The sequence below is a fragment of the Typopeltis vanoorti genome, chromosome 23 (assembly GCF_054136105.1).
Source record: "Typopeltis vanoorti isolate ZY-2024b chromosome 23, IOZ_Tvanoo_1.0, whole genome shotgun sequence".
NCBI classification, from domain to species: domain Eukaryota; kingdom Metazoa; phylum Arthropoda; class Arachnida; order Uropygi; family Thelyphonidae; genus Typopeltis; species Typopeltis vanoorti.
In genome coordinates this window covers 24,902,236-24,917,922 of record NC_143571.1, presented here as the reverse complement: position 1 = coordinate 24,917,922, position 15,687 = coordinate 24,902,236, and the positions used below count along the sequence as shown (strand labels likewise).

General features: G+C 36.3%; 1 protein-coding gene across 3 annotated transcripts in view; it reads left to right on the top strand.

The window, feature by feature from the left end:
• The window catches only part of LOC150093698 (kielin/chordin-like protein), a 1,333,292-nt gene that overhangs the window by 1,232,792 nt on the left and 84,813 nt on the right, over positions 1-15,687 (top strand). For all 3 annotated transcript variants that reach the window (XM_090412628.1, XM_090412627.1, XM_090412629.1), the window contains one exon: positions 5,692-5,924. In XM_090412628.1, coding sequence (XP_090268754.1) covers positions 5,692-5,924 — 233 coding nt within the window. The remainder of the gene's footprint in view (positions 1-5,691; positions 5,925-15,687) is intronic.

Genomic DNA, 15,687 nt, shown 5'->3' with positions numbered 1-15,687 from the left:
CTATCCCATTCTGATTTGTTGTCCTTCGTACTCGCCCGGGCATAATATACTCATTCATACACTTAACTGCCCCCCCTAAAGTCTGCATAACTACTCCCCCCCCTCTTAATAAATCTAGTTTCCCTGAGTCTGTACATCCACTTCCACATCATTCATCAACACTCTTTCAAGTCTCCGTACACCAACTCCATTCAAATGTAACCCATCCATCTTATATAAGTCCTTTCGCCCATCGAACTCATTCCACACATCCACAAATTCCACACCACTCTCCATGCATAACCCACGCATAAAGTCATTGGCAATTATGGCCCTCCTTCTAAACACTTCGCTGTCTTACCGCGGTAAGATACTCACCATCCTAACTCTCTCACTCTTCTCTTTTGCTACCTCAAACAACTCCCTCATATCCTCTATCATTTCCATTTTGTCCGCTTTCAAATCATTCGTTCCTGCCACGATTATCATCTCTTTCACCCTCTGTTTTTGCAGTCGAATAGATTCGCTCGACTTATGCTTGCGTGCCCAGAATTTATGGTCTGCCAAAAGTACACAAAACAAACACACCACTACATTCGATTGTTGAAGGAATCGACAGCCCGAATTACCACTTAGCCAAAAAAATTAGTGGCCACACTCGAGGAATTGGTAAGTCATTCCCCTTCCTACATAAAAAATACACAACATTTCATAAACAAAATTAAAAACATTACACTCAACAACCAAGATTTATTAGTCAGCTTTGACATAACTGCCCTTTTCACCAATGTCCTGATCAATGATACTATTATGCTCCTACAAAACATATTTCTATACGACATCAAGGCCCTCTTTGCCACGTACTCCACTCTGGATATTTCGAGTGGCAAAACAATTTTTATCTTCAAAAAGAAGGTACAGCCATGGGCTCACCACTTCCCTCCTCATAGCTAACTTTTATATGGAAGACTTTGAGCAACGAGCTCCAGAGTCAGCGTGCCTAAATCCCAAAGTTTGGCTCAGATACGTCAATGATATTTTCGCCATTTGGCCCCATGGCCGCAAAGCACTAAATACATTCCTTATCCACCTGAACAAACAACATAAACATATCCAATTCACCAATGAAATTGAAAAAAAAACAACTCTCTTCCTTTCCTAGACACACTCGTCACACATCTTCCCTCAGGCTGTCTCTCCTTCTCAGTCTACCGGAAACCTACACACACAGGCCAGTACATACAGAAAAATTCTTACCACCACCCAACACAAAAACTAGGTGTCATAAGCACCCTTAAACACAGAGCTCAAACTATTTGTTCAAATGAGCAAGCTCTAAACCAGGAATACAAGATCATCGACCATACATTTATAAAAAATGGATACAGTAAAAAAACTATTCACAAGATCCTCCACAGAACACCACTAAAAACAAAAAAGATTTCAAGAATGCCATTGCCATACCTTATGTCAGAGGCATTTTGGAAAAAATAGACAGAACACTACACAAATACAACATCAAAACCACCTTCAAACCCTCGGCAAAATTAATACATCTCAGTTCTCCCAAAGATCCTCTTCCACACCTAGCCCACCTACCATACATAGGGGGAAACAGGGCAGACCATCCCAATTAAGAAGGACGAACATAAATGACACATTAAATACCTCCATTTTGGAAAAACCGGCATTTCAGACCACGCACTCCAGACATACCACTGAATTGATTGAAAAGGTACCAAGTCCCTACACTACACTAAAACCTGGTTCAAGAGGAAATTTAAAGAAGCATGTGAAATGCTCAAACACAATCCTAACCTGAACAAAAATGATGGTCTAACCATTCCAAGAATGTGGAGGACCCATTTGCAATCATTATAGCAGCCAGAACAAGCCAAAGAAAAATCTCAATAGGAGAAGGCTTGGTGAAGTTTTTTTTTTTTTTTTTTTTTTTTTTAACATTCAATAGTAACCTGAACTGTACAAGTCTGGAAGAAGAAAATCTTAGTACAGGAGGAGTTTAGCAGGGTTTATTGTAGTTTTTTTTTTTACCACTAGAGGTCAGGCTAAGTAAAAGATCAATTAACAGCATAGATTCAATTTACCTTTGTAGAGTGCAAGAGCATATAGCTTGTTTTCATATACATGTGTATCTTTCTGATGATGACCTCAATACAGGGATTAAAACGTCAATTGTTATTTTATTAATAATAAGTAAAATAATCATTTCAACACATGTGTTTTGTGTCCAAATGGTGTCCAAGAAATATCCAAATGTTGGATATTTCTTGACATGATGTTTAGGGCCTTCCTCAATGACTCCTTTGAATTGCCCATAACAATAATAATAATAATAATCTCCAGTTAAGCTTGCTGCATATCTTTAACATGCAACTTAAACAATAATGGCCCCAAGACACATCTCTACAGTACTCTACGAGTGACCTTCCTCTTTTGGGATACCCCCCCCCCATACACAACCCACTGATACCTATCTGACAGCCAGTTACCTATTCAACTCACTAGTCTGTTATCCAACCCCATTTCAACTTAGTTACAGCTAGCTAATTAAGTTAGGGGGGGGGGTGCAGGAGCTAGGTTCTTGTTCCTGCACCCTGTTAGTACCCATTAGGGGTAGCTAAAGCTGCTATCAACCAAATGCAAGTGATTGAAATAAAATGCTCCCAAATTCCAGCCCTAAAGGATCCCACCTAGTATAATATACTTTATAATATAATTTAATATAATATAATTTAATATTGAAGGTTTCTCCAGTTTCAAGCAAGATCTCATTGCAAATATTCGCAGAGATAATGACTGCAATGTGCTCTGCCTGCAAGAAACTCACAGAGGGGGAAGGTGCTGCAAGATTATATCCTTACATCCATTGCATGAAACTCATCAAAGAGATACCCCATGATAAATATAGAAGTGCAATATTTACAAAAGAAAACTTAATTCTTAAAACTTAATAAAAGCTAATTGGAAGGGTTTCATGAAAGATCTTGACCGCTCCATAGAACCAGTCCCTCCGAATCCTCAAGAGTATCCTCAATTTGTAAAAATACTGAGGAAAATCTCCACAAACATCCCCCCCCCCCCCGGCCTTTCCAGTGACATACAAGCTCAGTATGCTAATTACTTACAACTTTACAACACCAACCCCTTCTCAGAGGAGACTATCCATGCAGGAGAAAAATTATGCTCCAAGATGGCAGAGGAAAGGCATTCCTCATGGAAAAAAGAAATAGAAGCCCTTGATTTGAGCCATAGTAGCAGAAAGGCATGGAACTTTATCAGCAGAATTAGGAAGGATTTCACTAAGCCATATGAGCATCCACAGGTAACAGCTAATCAAATTGCTCACCAGCTGCTGCTGAAGGGAAAATTCCCTAAAAAGCACCCAAAGAATAAGATACTTAGAACCGAACCCCAAGCGAGGAACAAAATATGATTAACTCAGACTTCACCATCACTGAACTCAATGCTGCCATAAACCTATTAAAAACCTATAAAATCTGCAGGCCTTGATGATATCTGTAATGAACAAATTAAGCATTTTGGATCCAGGACTAAAGAGTGGTTATTAAACCTATATAACACTTGCCTCAGAATCCTAAGGATACCAACTATCTGGAGCCACACTAAAGTGGTGGCCTTTCTGAAACCAGGGGAAACCTATATCACTACTCAGCAACCTCTTCAAACTCTATGAATGATTAATTTTGAATAGGCTACAACCCCTAATTGAACCCCATTTTATTGCTGAGCAGGCTGGTTTTAAACCAGGCAAATCGTGTACATCACAAATTCTCAACCTCACCCAATATATAGAAAATGGTTATGAGCAAAAACTAGCCACAGGAGCAGTCTTTGTAGACCTATGATATATGATACCATAAACCATCTCACACTCAGAAATAAAATATACAGAATAACTAGAGACTATCAACTTGTCCTCCTGATCCAATCACTCTTGGAAAACAGACACTTTTTTGTGGACCTGGGGGTAGGAAGAACTGCTGACATCCCCCAAAAAATGGCCCTCCCCCAGGGAAGTGTGCTATCACCAATACTTTTCAATATCTACGTCAATGATCTCCCTATCTTTCCAGGAACTAGAAATTTTATCTATGCTGATGACCTTGCCATAGCTACTCAATCAAAAAATTTCCAGTCCATTGAAACTATTCTATCACTTGCCTAAATAGTATAACTACATATTGTAGCAGTAATCAATTAAAACCAAACCCCTTGAAAACTCAGACTGACCTTTTCCACCTTAACAATAAGGAAGCCAACAGGAAACTACAGATTTCTTGGGAAGGCTCAAATCAAGAACATTCCTGGAACCCAATCTACCTGGGTGTGACTCTCGATTGCACTCTTTCATATAAAACACACAAAGAAAAAACAAGGCAAAAGTGAATGCAAGAAACAATATACTAAGAAAGCTTACCTGCTCCAAATGGGGTTCAGACCCTAGCACACTAAGACCTTCTGCCTTGACCCTTTGCTATTCTTCTGCTGAATATGCCTGCCCAGTATGGTCCAGATCCTGCCATGCTGAAAAACTTGACCCAGCATTGAATGCAATTTGCCACTTAATTACAGGATGCCTGAAACCAACACCACTAAGAGACCTGTATACTTTAGCTGGTATTGCACTTAGTGACCCCCCCTTCAATTCGAAGATCTGCATTCTCAGCTGGTGAAAGAAGCAGATAAATGAATGATGAATGCCACCCACTATTGGGCCAGACCACAGTGCCCCAAAGACTAAGATCCCAACATAGCTTCCTAGCAACTGTTGAACCACCTAAAAACCCTTAGGAGACAAGACTTCAACAATGGCTTGCACTATACCCGGAGAATAATACTGGTATTCCAACAGCCGAACTTCTTCACATGGTGCCCGCTTGGACTGGAATACTTGGAAAAGCCTCAACAGACTTCAAATGACAGGACACTGCAAACAAAACCTCATCGAATGGGGCTATCTCACTGGACCAGATAATTGCGAGTGCATGACAACTCAGTCTATGGAACGCCTTCTTTCTTGTCCCCTTCTTCAATCACCTTGCACAAAAGAGGACCTTATATCCTGCACAAAAAGAGCAGTTGATTGAGCAAGATACTGGAGGAACATCTGACCATATTTATTGTATATAACTTATGTATAGTTTCTTTTTCTTCATATTTTACTTATTAGTTCCTGTGTAATTCACCTACCAATTTTAAGTTGTTCTCATTTGTAATGTATACTGATTTGTTGTAAATAATGTTGTACCACTTACTTACTACTGTACCACTTGTGTTTGGATATGAAATAAATAAAACCAGATAGTTGTGTGGCAATCTATCAAAGACTTTTGAAAATTCCAAGTATACTACATGTGCATCTCCCTTATCCAATGAAATCATCACCTTGCTATAGTATGTAGGCATATTGCTAAAACTTGACCCCTCCCCTGGCAAATCCATCATGACTGTCATAGAGAATACTGCTATTATTAACCCAGTTCTGAATCCTAGTCCTCACCAACCTTTGTTTTGCTCTTGGAGGTCTGATGATAATAATAATTTTCTTTATCCAGTATTCAGATTTATACAAATATATGCATATTATAATAATATTAAAGCTGAAGAAATCTAGGCTTTGAATATAAAATCAATTAACATCTGAATTTATTTGTTTTTCTTTGATTCTAGGACCAGCTACTTGTATAGCTTTTGGTGACCCTCATTATCGCACTTTTGATGGTGCCATGATCCATTTCCAAGGTACTTGTCGCTATATATTAGCTGCAGACTGCGAGAATGGAGATTTTTCGATTGAAGTTCAAAACAGTGATCGTGGTTTCCGTGGTGTTTCTTGGACCGACAGCGTTATATTAAAACTTGAGAAAACAGTCATCAACTTACTGCAGGGATCTCTTGTACTGGTAAATATTTTCTTTATTTCTCCTAATGGTTGCACCATTCAATCACAGTAATGTTTCCAACTTGGTTATTGTTATTTTACATTACTTACAGTAGAATGTATATATGTAAAAAAATATATATATGTATGGTCAAAAATTATAAAGAGGTTTTTTTAGTGACTAATTATTATCCCGTGTTTTCCTAGACGGTATGTTAATTAATGAAATATTGGAGTAATATTTTATATATATATATATATATAGTTATTCAATATACACCTGAAGTATTGTGTGGTTATATGATTCCCCATTGTTTTTATGTGGAAATCAAGATTATTATTATTATAGAAGTATCTCCAGGAAGTCAAAAGATTCATTGCAGGAAACCAATGCTAACCATTATTCACATAATGACTATCTTACTTGAACTTAAACTCATTGACTCTCAGGACACTCACACTACCTCTAGCAGTTCATTACACTCCTAATTTTCTGATGCATTCAATTAGTTGTTCATGTTGTATATTGTCAAAGGAGGCTTTGTGTAGTCAATAAAACATAAATTGACTTCTTTCTGCTTCTCCAGATATCTTTTGATAATAGTTCTAATGTTGAAGAGTCCTTCTCTAGTTTTTTTATTTTCCTGAAAACCAGATTGTGTTTCATTAATTTCCAATTTGATTTTATGTTTATTTCTTTCTAGGATGGTATATAACATAACTTTTGCTATCTGACTGATCAGACTGATTGTTCTGTACTCTTCACATTTGATTGTCTTCAGTTTTTTAGGTATTAGTAGGAATGTCAAGTGCTTAAAATCTTTTGGCAGGTGTCAAGTTTCATATATTTTGTTACATATTGTTGCCAGCCTGGTTGGCTGAGTGGTGTTAACGTACCTGCTCTCCAGTCAAAAAGCTGCGGGTTCGAATCCCGCCGTGGACATGGATGTTTGTGATTGTCTGTGGAAATACTAGGGTGGTGAGTGGTAGATGGCGTTGGTGTAGTTGCAGTTAGTTGTAGGTGGTGGATTGAGTGGTGGAGACAGTTGTAGAGTGGGTGCTCCTCCCTCGATGAGTCTTTGGACTCCGTGGAGGTGTCATATAATAATAATAATATGTCAGTCAGTGATCTTATAACATTATCATTTAAAGCCTTTAGATATTCTGCCATAATTTCATCCATTCCTGGAGCTTTTCCTGGTTTCAATTTCCTAATGGCATTTGTTACTTCCCAGGTAAGAATAGTAGGCCCCCCTCCAAATCTTATTGCAATGGTTTATCTATTCTATCATGATTGTAGAGTTCCTTTGAATACTCTACCCATCTATCCCTTATTTTGTCTTTCTCCATTAGGATGTTTCCACTGGTATCTTCAATGCAATGAGAGCCTACTCTTTTGCAAGATTTGCTAGTTAGCTCCCTAATTTTTTCATAAAGTTCTCTGGTTTTGTGTTTTTTGTCAAAAAGTTCAATTTCCTTGCATTTGTTGTTGAGCCATAGTTCTTTTGCAATCCTACATTCTTTCCTGATCTCCTTGTTTAAGTTTTTGTATTCAGGACGATTTTTGTATTTCTTTCTTTCCCCCATCATTTTCAGTATCTTGTCATTCAGCGAGGGTTTACTCATCTTCTTCTCAAATTTGGGAAGTGTTTGTTTTTCTGCCTTTTTTATGTTCTCTTTAAATTTCTGCCATCTATCCTCAATCTCATCTTCAGGGTAAGAATATACTTGGTGGAATCAGGAAAGTAAACGACAGTGGATTGTGCCAGCTCCTTTAAAAATTTATCTTTCTTTATATTTCTTGATTTTTGAGGAAGCCAAGATCATATTTTTCTGTGTATAGGTTTCATTGTTTTCTTTAATTTTATTACTTCTTTAATGACCTCATGGTTGTGGTCTGATCCAATATCAGCCCCCCCCCCCCTAGTATGTTTTGGTTCCTGTCTTTTCTGGATTTGTTGGGTTCTTTAAGAGAAATGTATTCTTGATGTTCTTCAAGAGAAATTTGTAGATTGACCAGTTTGTCCATAATAACATAAGCCACAAGAGCAGCAGATTATGTAAACTCCAGGATAAGATAGAGGAGGATGTTTGTCTTTTGGTGTTATAAAGAATGTATTAAGTTTGCAAACTGGATGGAAAGTTACTTGTATGTTAATCTGTCAACGTAATCTTGCTGTTTTTTGTGAAAGTCCCTTAACATATGGAATACAAATTCTGGTAATTTCTTCTTGAGGAGGGTTAGGGCAATGACCATAAATACTGATTATTTTTTCAATAGTTTTTTCCCTTATAACCATTAGCAATAAAGGTGTAGTTCTAATAGTAAACAGTTGTTTGTTTGGAAGAGAATCTGTAGAATAAATTTTATGAGCTGTGTCAACTAAGGATTTGATTACACCATATTTCTGACAAGGGTGATGATGAGAGTTAGAATCAATGTATTTACTAGTATGAGTTGGTTTTCTTAAATTTCTTGAAAATATTAATTCAATAAACCCAAGAATCAAATTTACCCTGGAAGTAGAAAACAACAATTGTCTTCCTTTTCTGGATGTTCTCATTCTACATCAACCAAATGGTAGTTTGCAGTTCTCGGTATATAGAAAACAAACTCATACTGTAACAAAAATACTGTTAACTTAAGAATTTAATAAACACTAACACTCAAAAAAAATCTAATATTTTATATCAAGACTAAATTGCCAACCTTTTAAATAATAGAAAATTGAAGAAGAAAGCCCATTGCATTTGTCACCAAGTATATATTTGTCATATATAGCTCTCTCACCAAGGATAGGTGAGAGAGAGCTATATAAGAGAGATTAGAAATAGACTTCATTTGAAAATGGAAGGATGTCGGCATCTGAGAGATTGTTATTCTCTGCAGGGAAACTAGAGTTGCCAGGGTGGCCTATTGTGAAGATAGTTGTTTGGGAGATGGGTGAATGTATGGGATGTTGCTGAGTCAAATAGAGTCTGGAGGGAATAATAATAGATATAGAAAAAAAATATATATATATATATACTGACAATGTATTCGCATTGCTTTATGCAAATACCAGGAGTATCAGGAATATGATAGGTGGATTAGTAGCACCTATCATATTCCTGATCAGTGGAGTAGTTTCAGAGATTACTGAAATCAGTGAAAAGTGGCTGATCAAAAGTATCCGGACACCCTCTGTAATTCGTCTAGATGTCACTACAACCTCACTTACTGGTATAAAAGGAGGCACAGAGCTGTGTGTGTGTTGTTCAGTGATAAGAAGTATGAGCAGAATGGGTAGATCAAGGGAGCTCAGTGACTTTGAACGTGGGCTAGTTATTGGTTGCCACATCAATAAGAAATCTGTCAGAGACATTTCAACCCTCCTCAAGTTGCCCAAGTCAACAGTTGGAGACATGATTGTGAAGTGGAAACGTGAAGGTGCAACCACAACAAAACAATGGTTGGGCAGGCTACGTTTAATGACAGACAGGGACTGGTTAGCGTTGAAGAAAGTGGTTTGTGGAAATCACCAGACATTAATTGAAACAATCATTTGGGAGTTCCTCAGTGCTGATAACTGTCCATCCAGCATCATGACTATATGTCGAGAGTTAAGAGGAATGAGGTTCCATGATCAAGCAGTTGCCCATAAACCAAACATTTCTCCTGTGACAGCTAAGTGCCTCCTGCAGTGGTGTAAAGAGCAATGCCAGTGGACAACTGGAAACGTGTGATTTGGAGTGATGAATCATGCTTTACCATGTGGCAGTCTGATGGGAGGGTCTGAGTGTGGCGAATGCCTGGAGAATGATTTCTTGCAAGTGTGTGTAGTGCCAACAGTGAAATTTGGTGCAGATGGCATTACAGTGTGGGGGTGTTTTTCATGGAATGGACTTGGCTCTCATAACACTACATGGAAAGCTAAATGTGGAAGACAAGGACATTTTGACCCGTTGTGTACTGTCTATGGTAGAAGATCAATTCAGTGATGACTATTGTCTGTGTCAACATAACACTGAAACCTGCCATAAAGCAAGATTTGTGAGGGAATGGTTTGTGGACAATAATGTTCTAGAAATGGACTGGCCAGCCCAGAGCCCTGACCTGAATCCCATAGAACATCTTTGGGATGAATTAGAACGCCGACTTTGCTTCAGACCCCAATGACCCACATCATGGACTGCTCTGGCTACAGCTCGTCAGGAAGAATGGGCTGCCATTCCTCCAGAGATGTTCCGACACCTGGTAGAAAGTCTCCCCGACAGAGTCAGAGTTGTCATATAAGCAAAGGGTGGACCCATCCTGTATTAATGTCCACTACTGGAAAGTGTGTCACAGTGAAAGTCTGATTACAGTTTTGAGTAGGTGTCTGGATACTTTTGATCAGGTAGTGTGACAATGTATTCACATTGCTTTATGCAAATACCAGGAGTATCAGGAATATGGGAGGTGGATTGGTAGCACTAATCGTCTCAGAACCTGTCAGAGATTGCTGAAATCAGTGAAAAGTGGTTGTCAGAAGACAATGTCTAGAGCGGAATGAAAGGTATAGAATATTTGGGACAGGATAGAATGGATAAATGGAGTGGTAAAATATTACTTATTGTAAATGATTAGTTGTGTCCTCCCAGAGTAGAGAATTTGGAAGAAAATGGCACTAACAGTTTTGAAAGTGTATATCATAAGGTGGATAAGACAAGATACTGAGTGGGATGTTGCTATAGGCCTTGGAAGACAGAGGATGAAAAGCAAGAAATGTTTATGCAGATTAGTTCAGCAAGTGCAAAGTAAGTGATCATTATGGGAGATTTTAACTATATCAGTATAAATTGTGCAGAGGAAGCAACATACAATAGAAAGGAACAGAATTTCTGAAATTCCTGAGGGATAAATGTCTCAAGCAACATTTTGTAGAAGGAACAAAAGGATCAAGCATTTTGAATTTAGTCCTAGTGGGAGAGAATCTCATCATAACTTTGATGTCAGCCTTGACCTCAATTAGTGAGAATGACCATGTAACCTTGACTCAGAGGTTGAATAGACACACAGAGGGATCGAGGGGGAAAGAATTTACATGAAATTGTATGGTGGGTGACTAATAATCTTAGAAATCAGCTGGAAGCAATTCCATGTATGGAAGAATTGAAAATGAGAGATATCAGCAGTGCATGGTAGCTAGTTAACAAATATTCATCAACAGCAATGGCAAATTGCATTCCTCAAGTGAAAAATATAACATAATTTGACATAAAGTGGAAAACTAATGAAATCAAACAGGAAATGCATATTACAAAGAAGTTATGGGAAAATATAAAGAGAAAGAGAGAGATTGCAAAAGTATAAAGAGAAAAAGAGATGCAGAGCAGTTGCATGAGGATTATAAAATTGAAGCCAGGAAATTAACCAGTATAATAGTTATGAGAATAAACTAACACTACAGTCAGGGCCGGCAGAAGCGTGCATGCGGGATGCGCTACAATGGCGCCGTGCCACCAGGGAATGGTTCATAAGTTAATTTTTAAGAAACAAAATTTTTATCATAAAAACAAAAAAATTCTTAGAATGATCAATATTAAAATAAATGAAGCCGTATACACCGAATAAAAATTGAAAAAAATATATATTGCCGCCTCTTTGATCAGCCGGCTGTTTACAATTTTGCAGCTAGAGCAGGCTAAATGCTTGCCTGCAGAATGTTGTGTCTACTGCAGTCTATCTAAAGTGAAATGGTGAACAGTTTTTATGCGCAAAAACGAATTTTCGTACAAAACATTTGTTGCTAGTGAACCAGTCATATGTTATGCATCTCAGTAGGCTACTGACAATAGTGCAGTGCGGACTATAATTTCGTCTCTGTGTCGTCTTGTGGGTATAAAATAGAAATGGAATCAAAAATTTTAAAAAAAGTTATCCAGTGCACAAAATCATAAGCGTCATGCTGCGAAAGAAGCAGATATTAAGAAACAAACTGGGGCTCTTAATAAATTTGTTAAAATATTAAAATATTCTGATGCAGATTGTAACTAACTCGATACATCAGAAATCAGAGTTGAAGAACCGTGCACATCAACCAGTTTGCATGAGGGTACTATTGCAACTATCGAACAAGATAATTGAACATGATTTAAGTGAAAAATAGTTAGGATTTAGTCAACTACAACAAGATTTAGTTGTAGTTGACCACCAAACTAACACATTGTTGGTGTATGTAAATTTAGAAGATCCAGGTGAATGAGGAAATATTGATGAAAAAGTACAAGTTGTTTTAATTGAAATGGGGCCTGTTCAAAATAAAAAATATAATATATCCCAGAGATACATATGGTTGTAAATTTGGTGACACGTATTATACTATAAAAATGGAAAACGAGAGCTCGTGCCATGAACATGGCTCATTTATTCCAAAACATTAAATTCTGTTTTTTGCTTTTGTTGCAAACTTGTCGCAACTACTGAATCAACTGAATCACATACTGAGTCTTGTAGAAGGTTATAACGATTGGAAAAATGAAAGTACAACTTTACATAGACATGAGACTAGTTTAACTCACATGAAAAATGTCTTAAAATGGAAGGAACTTGATAAAAATTTAAAAAAACAAAACCACTATTGATTTCCAGACACAAAGCATGCATGAAATGGAAAAGAAACAATGGTCGAGTGTTTTAGAATGCTTGATTGAAATTATAAAATTCCTTGGTAGTGGAAATTTAGCTTTTTGCAGATCATCTGATAAATTATATGAAAGAAATAACAGCAATTTTTTAAAATTAGTCGAACTGTTTGCTATGTTTGATCCCGTTATGGAAAATCATGTTGAAAGGGCCCTACAACAAAACAATAGAGTACACTATTTGAGTAAAAACAGTCAAAATGAAATATTGGAAACTTTAAGTAACGCAATCAGGGATACAATTTTATTATCAATTCGAAAATCTAAATATTATTCCATAATTTTAGACTGCACACCTGATGCAAGTAAAACAGAACAAATGACCATTATTATTCGCTTTGTTTCCTGTGACAACGGAATTGTCAAGATCAGGGAAAACGTTTTAGGTTTTGCAGATATATCAGATTCCACATAACGTGGTTTATGTGCATCAATAATGGAACAACTGGAAAAATGGAACATTCCCATTGAAGACATGCGAGGTCAAGGGTATGACAATGGGGCAAATATGGGCTCCAAAATTTGCTTTTGAACAAAAATCCTCTAGCTTTTTACGTGCCATGTGCTGCTCATACTCTTAATTTAATCATTAACGATGCAGCCAAAGTGAATGCAGATACAATTAGTTTCTTTGCAATTATTCAAGAAATATACAATTCTTTTCATTCTCTTACAAATATTGGGCAATCCTTTTAAAGTTCGTAAAAAAAATTAACATTGAAACAGCCATCAGAAACGCGATGGGATAGTAAAATTAATGCAATCCAAACTCTAGGATATCAGTTAGGAAAAATTTATGATGCACTTTTTGAAATTTTAAATAATGAAAATTTTAATAAAGAAGCTCAGCATGAAGCACAAACATTATGTGCTAAAATAAAGGACTACAAATTTATTTTCTCTCTTATAACTTGGCATGATTTACTTAACAGAATAAACCCTGTGAGTAAAATGCTTCAAGACAAAAATATGAACATTACACTTGCTTTAGAATCTATCAAAAACTTAAAAGTATTCTTACAAAAGTATCGATCAGAGATACAAATTTTAAAGAAGTTCTAAAAATGGCAAAATAACTGAATGAAGAGGTGGATGGAGAACTAGAATTTAAAACTGGTACGGAAGTTCGACGACAAAAGAAGACACGACAATTTGACTACGAGCATCATGATGAAACGCCACAATCGCCAGAAGATATATTTAGAGTGAATGTGTTTTATACACTTCTAGACATTGCAATGTGTACGTTAATAGAACGTTTTGAACAATTAAAAACATATTATGATAATTTCAATTTCTTGTATACATTACTACAAATTAATAACGAAGATTTACGAAAAATTTGTGACGGTTTAGAGATTCTCTTGAAGGACTGCGACAATAAAAATGTAAATGCAATAGAACTATATGACGAGTTAAGTGCTTTCTGAGATATTTTTCGGAAGGATAATTTAAATATTCAAAAGCTTTCGATATTCTTAATTTTATTGTGTGCAATAATTTATCTTTCCCTAACTTTTCAATTGCTTTAAGAATACTATTAACCTTAACTGTTAGTGTAGCACACAGTTTATGTTCCTTTTCCAAGTTGAAATTGATTAAAACCTACTTAAGAACAAGTATGTCACAAAAAAGGCTTGTTAGTCTGGCGTTAATAGCTATTGAAAATGATATATGTGTGGAATTAGACATTAAGACCATTATTTCTAATTTTGTGAATATGAAATCAAAAACCTTAAAATTTTAATTTAAAAAATTTCAAGTATATTTATGTAATTTAATTTATTTTCTGTTATTCTGTAAAGATGTCATTTTTTGAATACTTATATTAAATGTTCTAATTATTTCTGAATTCTTTTCTTATTTTCTCATCTATCTTGAGTTTATTTTATTTTTCTAAAAGATAGTTTCACTTATAAAAATTATTACAAGTTACTAAGAATTTAGTAACTTAAAATGCAAGAATTTTTTAAATTTTAGTTCAAATAAATTTTAACTTTAATTAAAATTCATTTTAATTTTGTTAGCAATTTGGGTTGGTGAGAAGGCTATAATCCCTGTATCATTATATTCGACGATTAAAGTGAGGTGGTTTTATCAAAATTTGCTTTAACTTTTGAGAATTTTTTAAATATATGGGTTTTTAATGATTATCCTGCCTAGTCAACACTCCCGGTTTTCGTTACATTTAGCAAACCGACGTGTGGCTGTTCTGTCAAAATTTATTTAAGAAATTTCAAATAATTTAAATTTTTATTATCGTAAAAGAACCACACACTCCTGGATCGTTACAGGGGCACTTAGATAGAAATTGCATGCGGGCATCAAAGTCGCTAGCACCGGATCTGACTACAGTCCAAGAAAAACCCTAAGGAATTATTTTGTTATGTGGCCATTAGGAAGAGAAATCATTGTGGACCAAGATCCTGTCAAATGGAAATTCTTAATGAGTGAACAATGCAGATGACATAGTGGAGCTGTTTAAACATTACTTTACTGGGGTGTTTCATCGTGAAGAAAACAGGTTTTATTCTTGGATGGGTAATTTAGAGGTGCATGCGGAGAATGTGTTTCAAATATTAAGCACTCTAGAAGTCAATAAGTCAGTCAGGAGGGTAAGATAATGCTAGTGCGTAAGGGTGGTGGTAGAATGGGGCTGTCAGACTATAAACCTGTTTGTATTTCTTCTGTAGTTGTTAAGATTTTGGAGAAATTAGTTGCAGATTGTATAAAACAATGGGCAGACCGGATAGCATTATCTGCGAGGGTCTGTATGGATTTGTTAAAGGGCACTTACTGCCATTTTTTAGAGACATTTGACAGGGTACCACATGATAATGTGATATCCAAATTGTAGCATATGAGGTTAGATATCAACTGTGAATTGGATTGGAAATTGGCTGTTGGATAGATATCAGAGAGTTATATGTGGGGAGACAGTTTCAAGTAAAATAAGGTCACAAGTGGAGTTTCCACAGGACTCAGCTACTACCTTTGTTTTTTAATCTTGTCAATGATGTTGTAACTAAATTGCAGGGAGATATTCAATTATTTGCAGATGAAGCTCAGAAGGGTTATTAGTAATAGTGCCAAACTGGCAGTCTAATTCAAAAAGGATT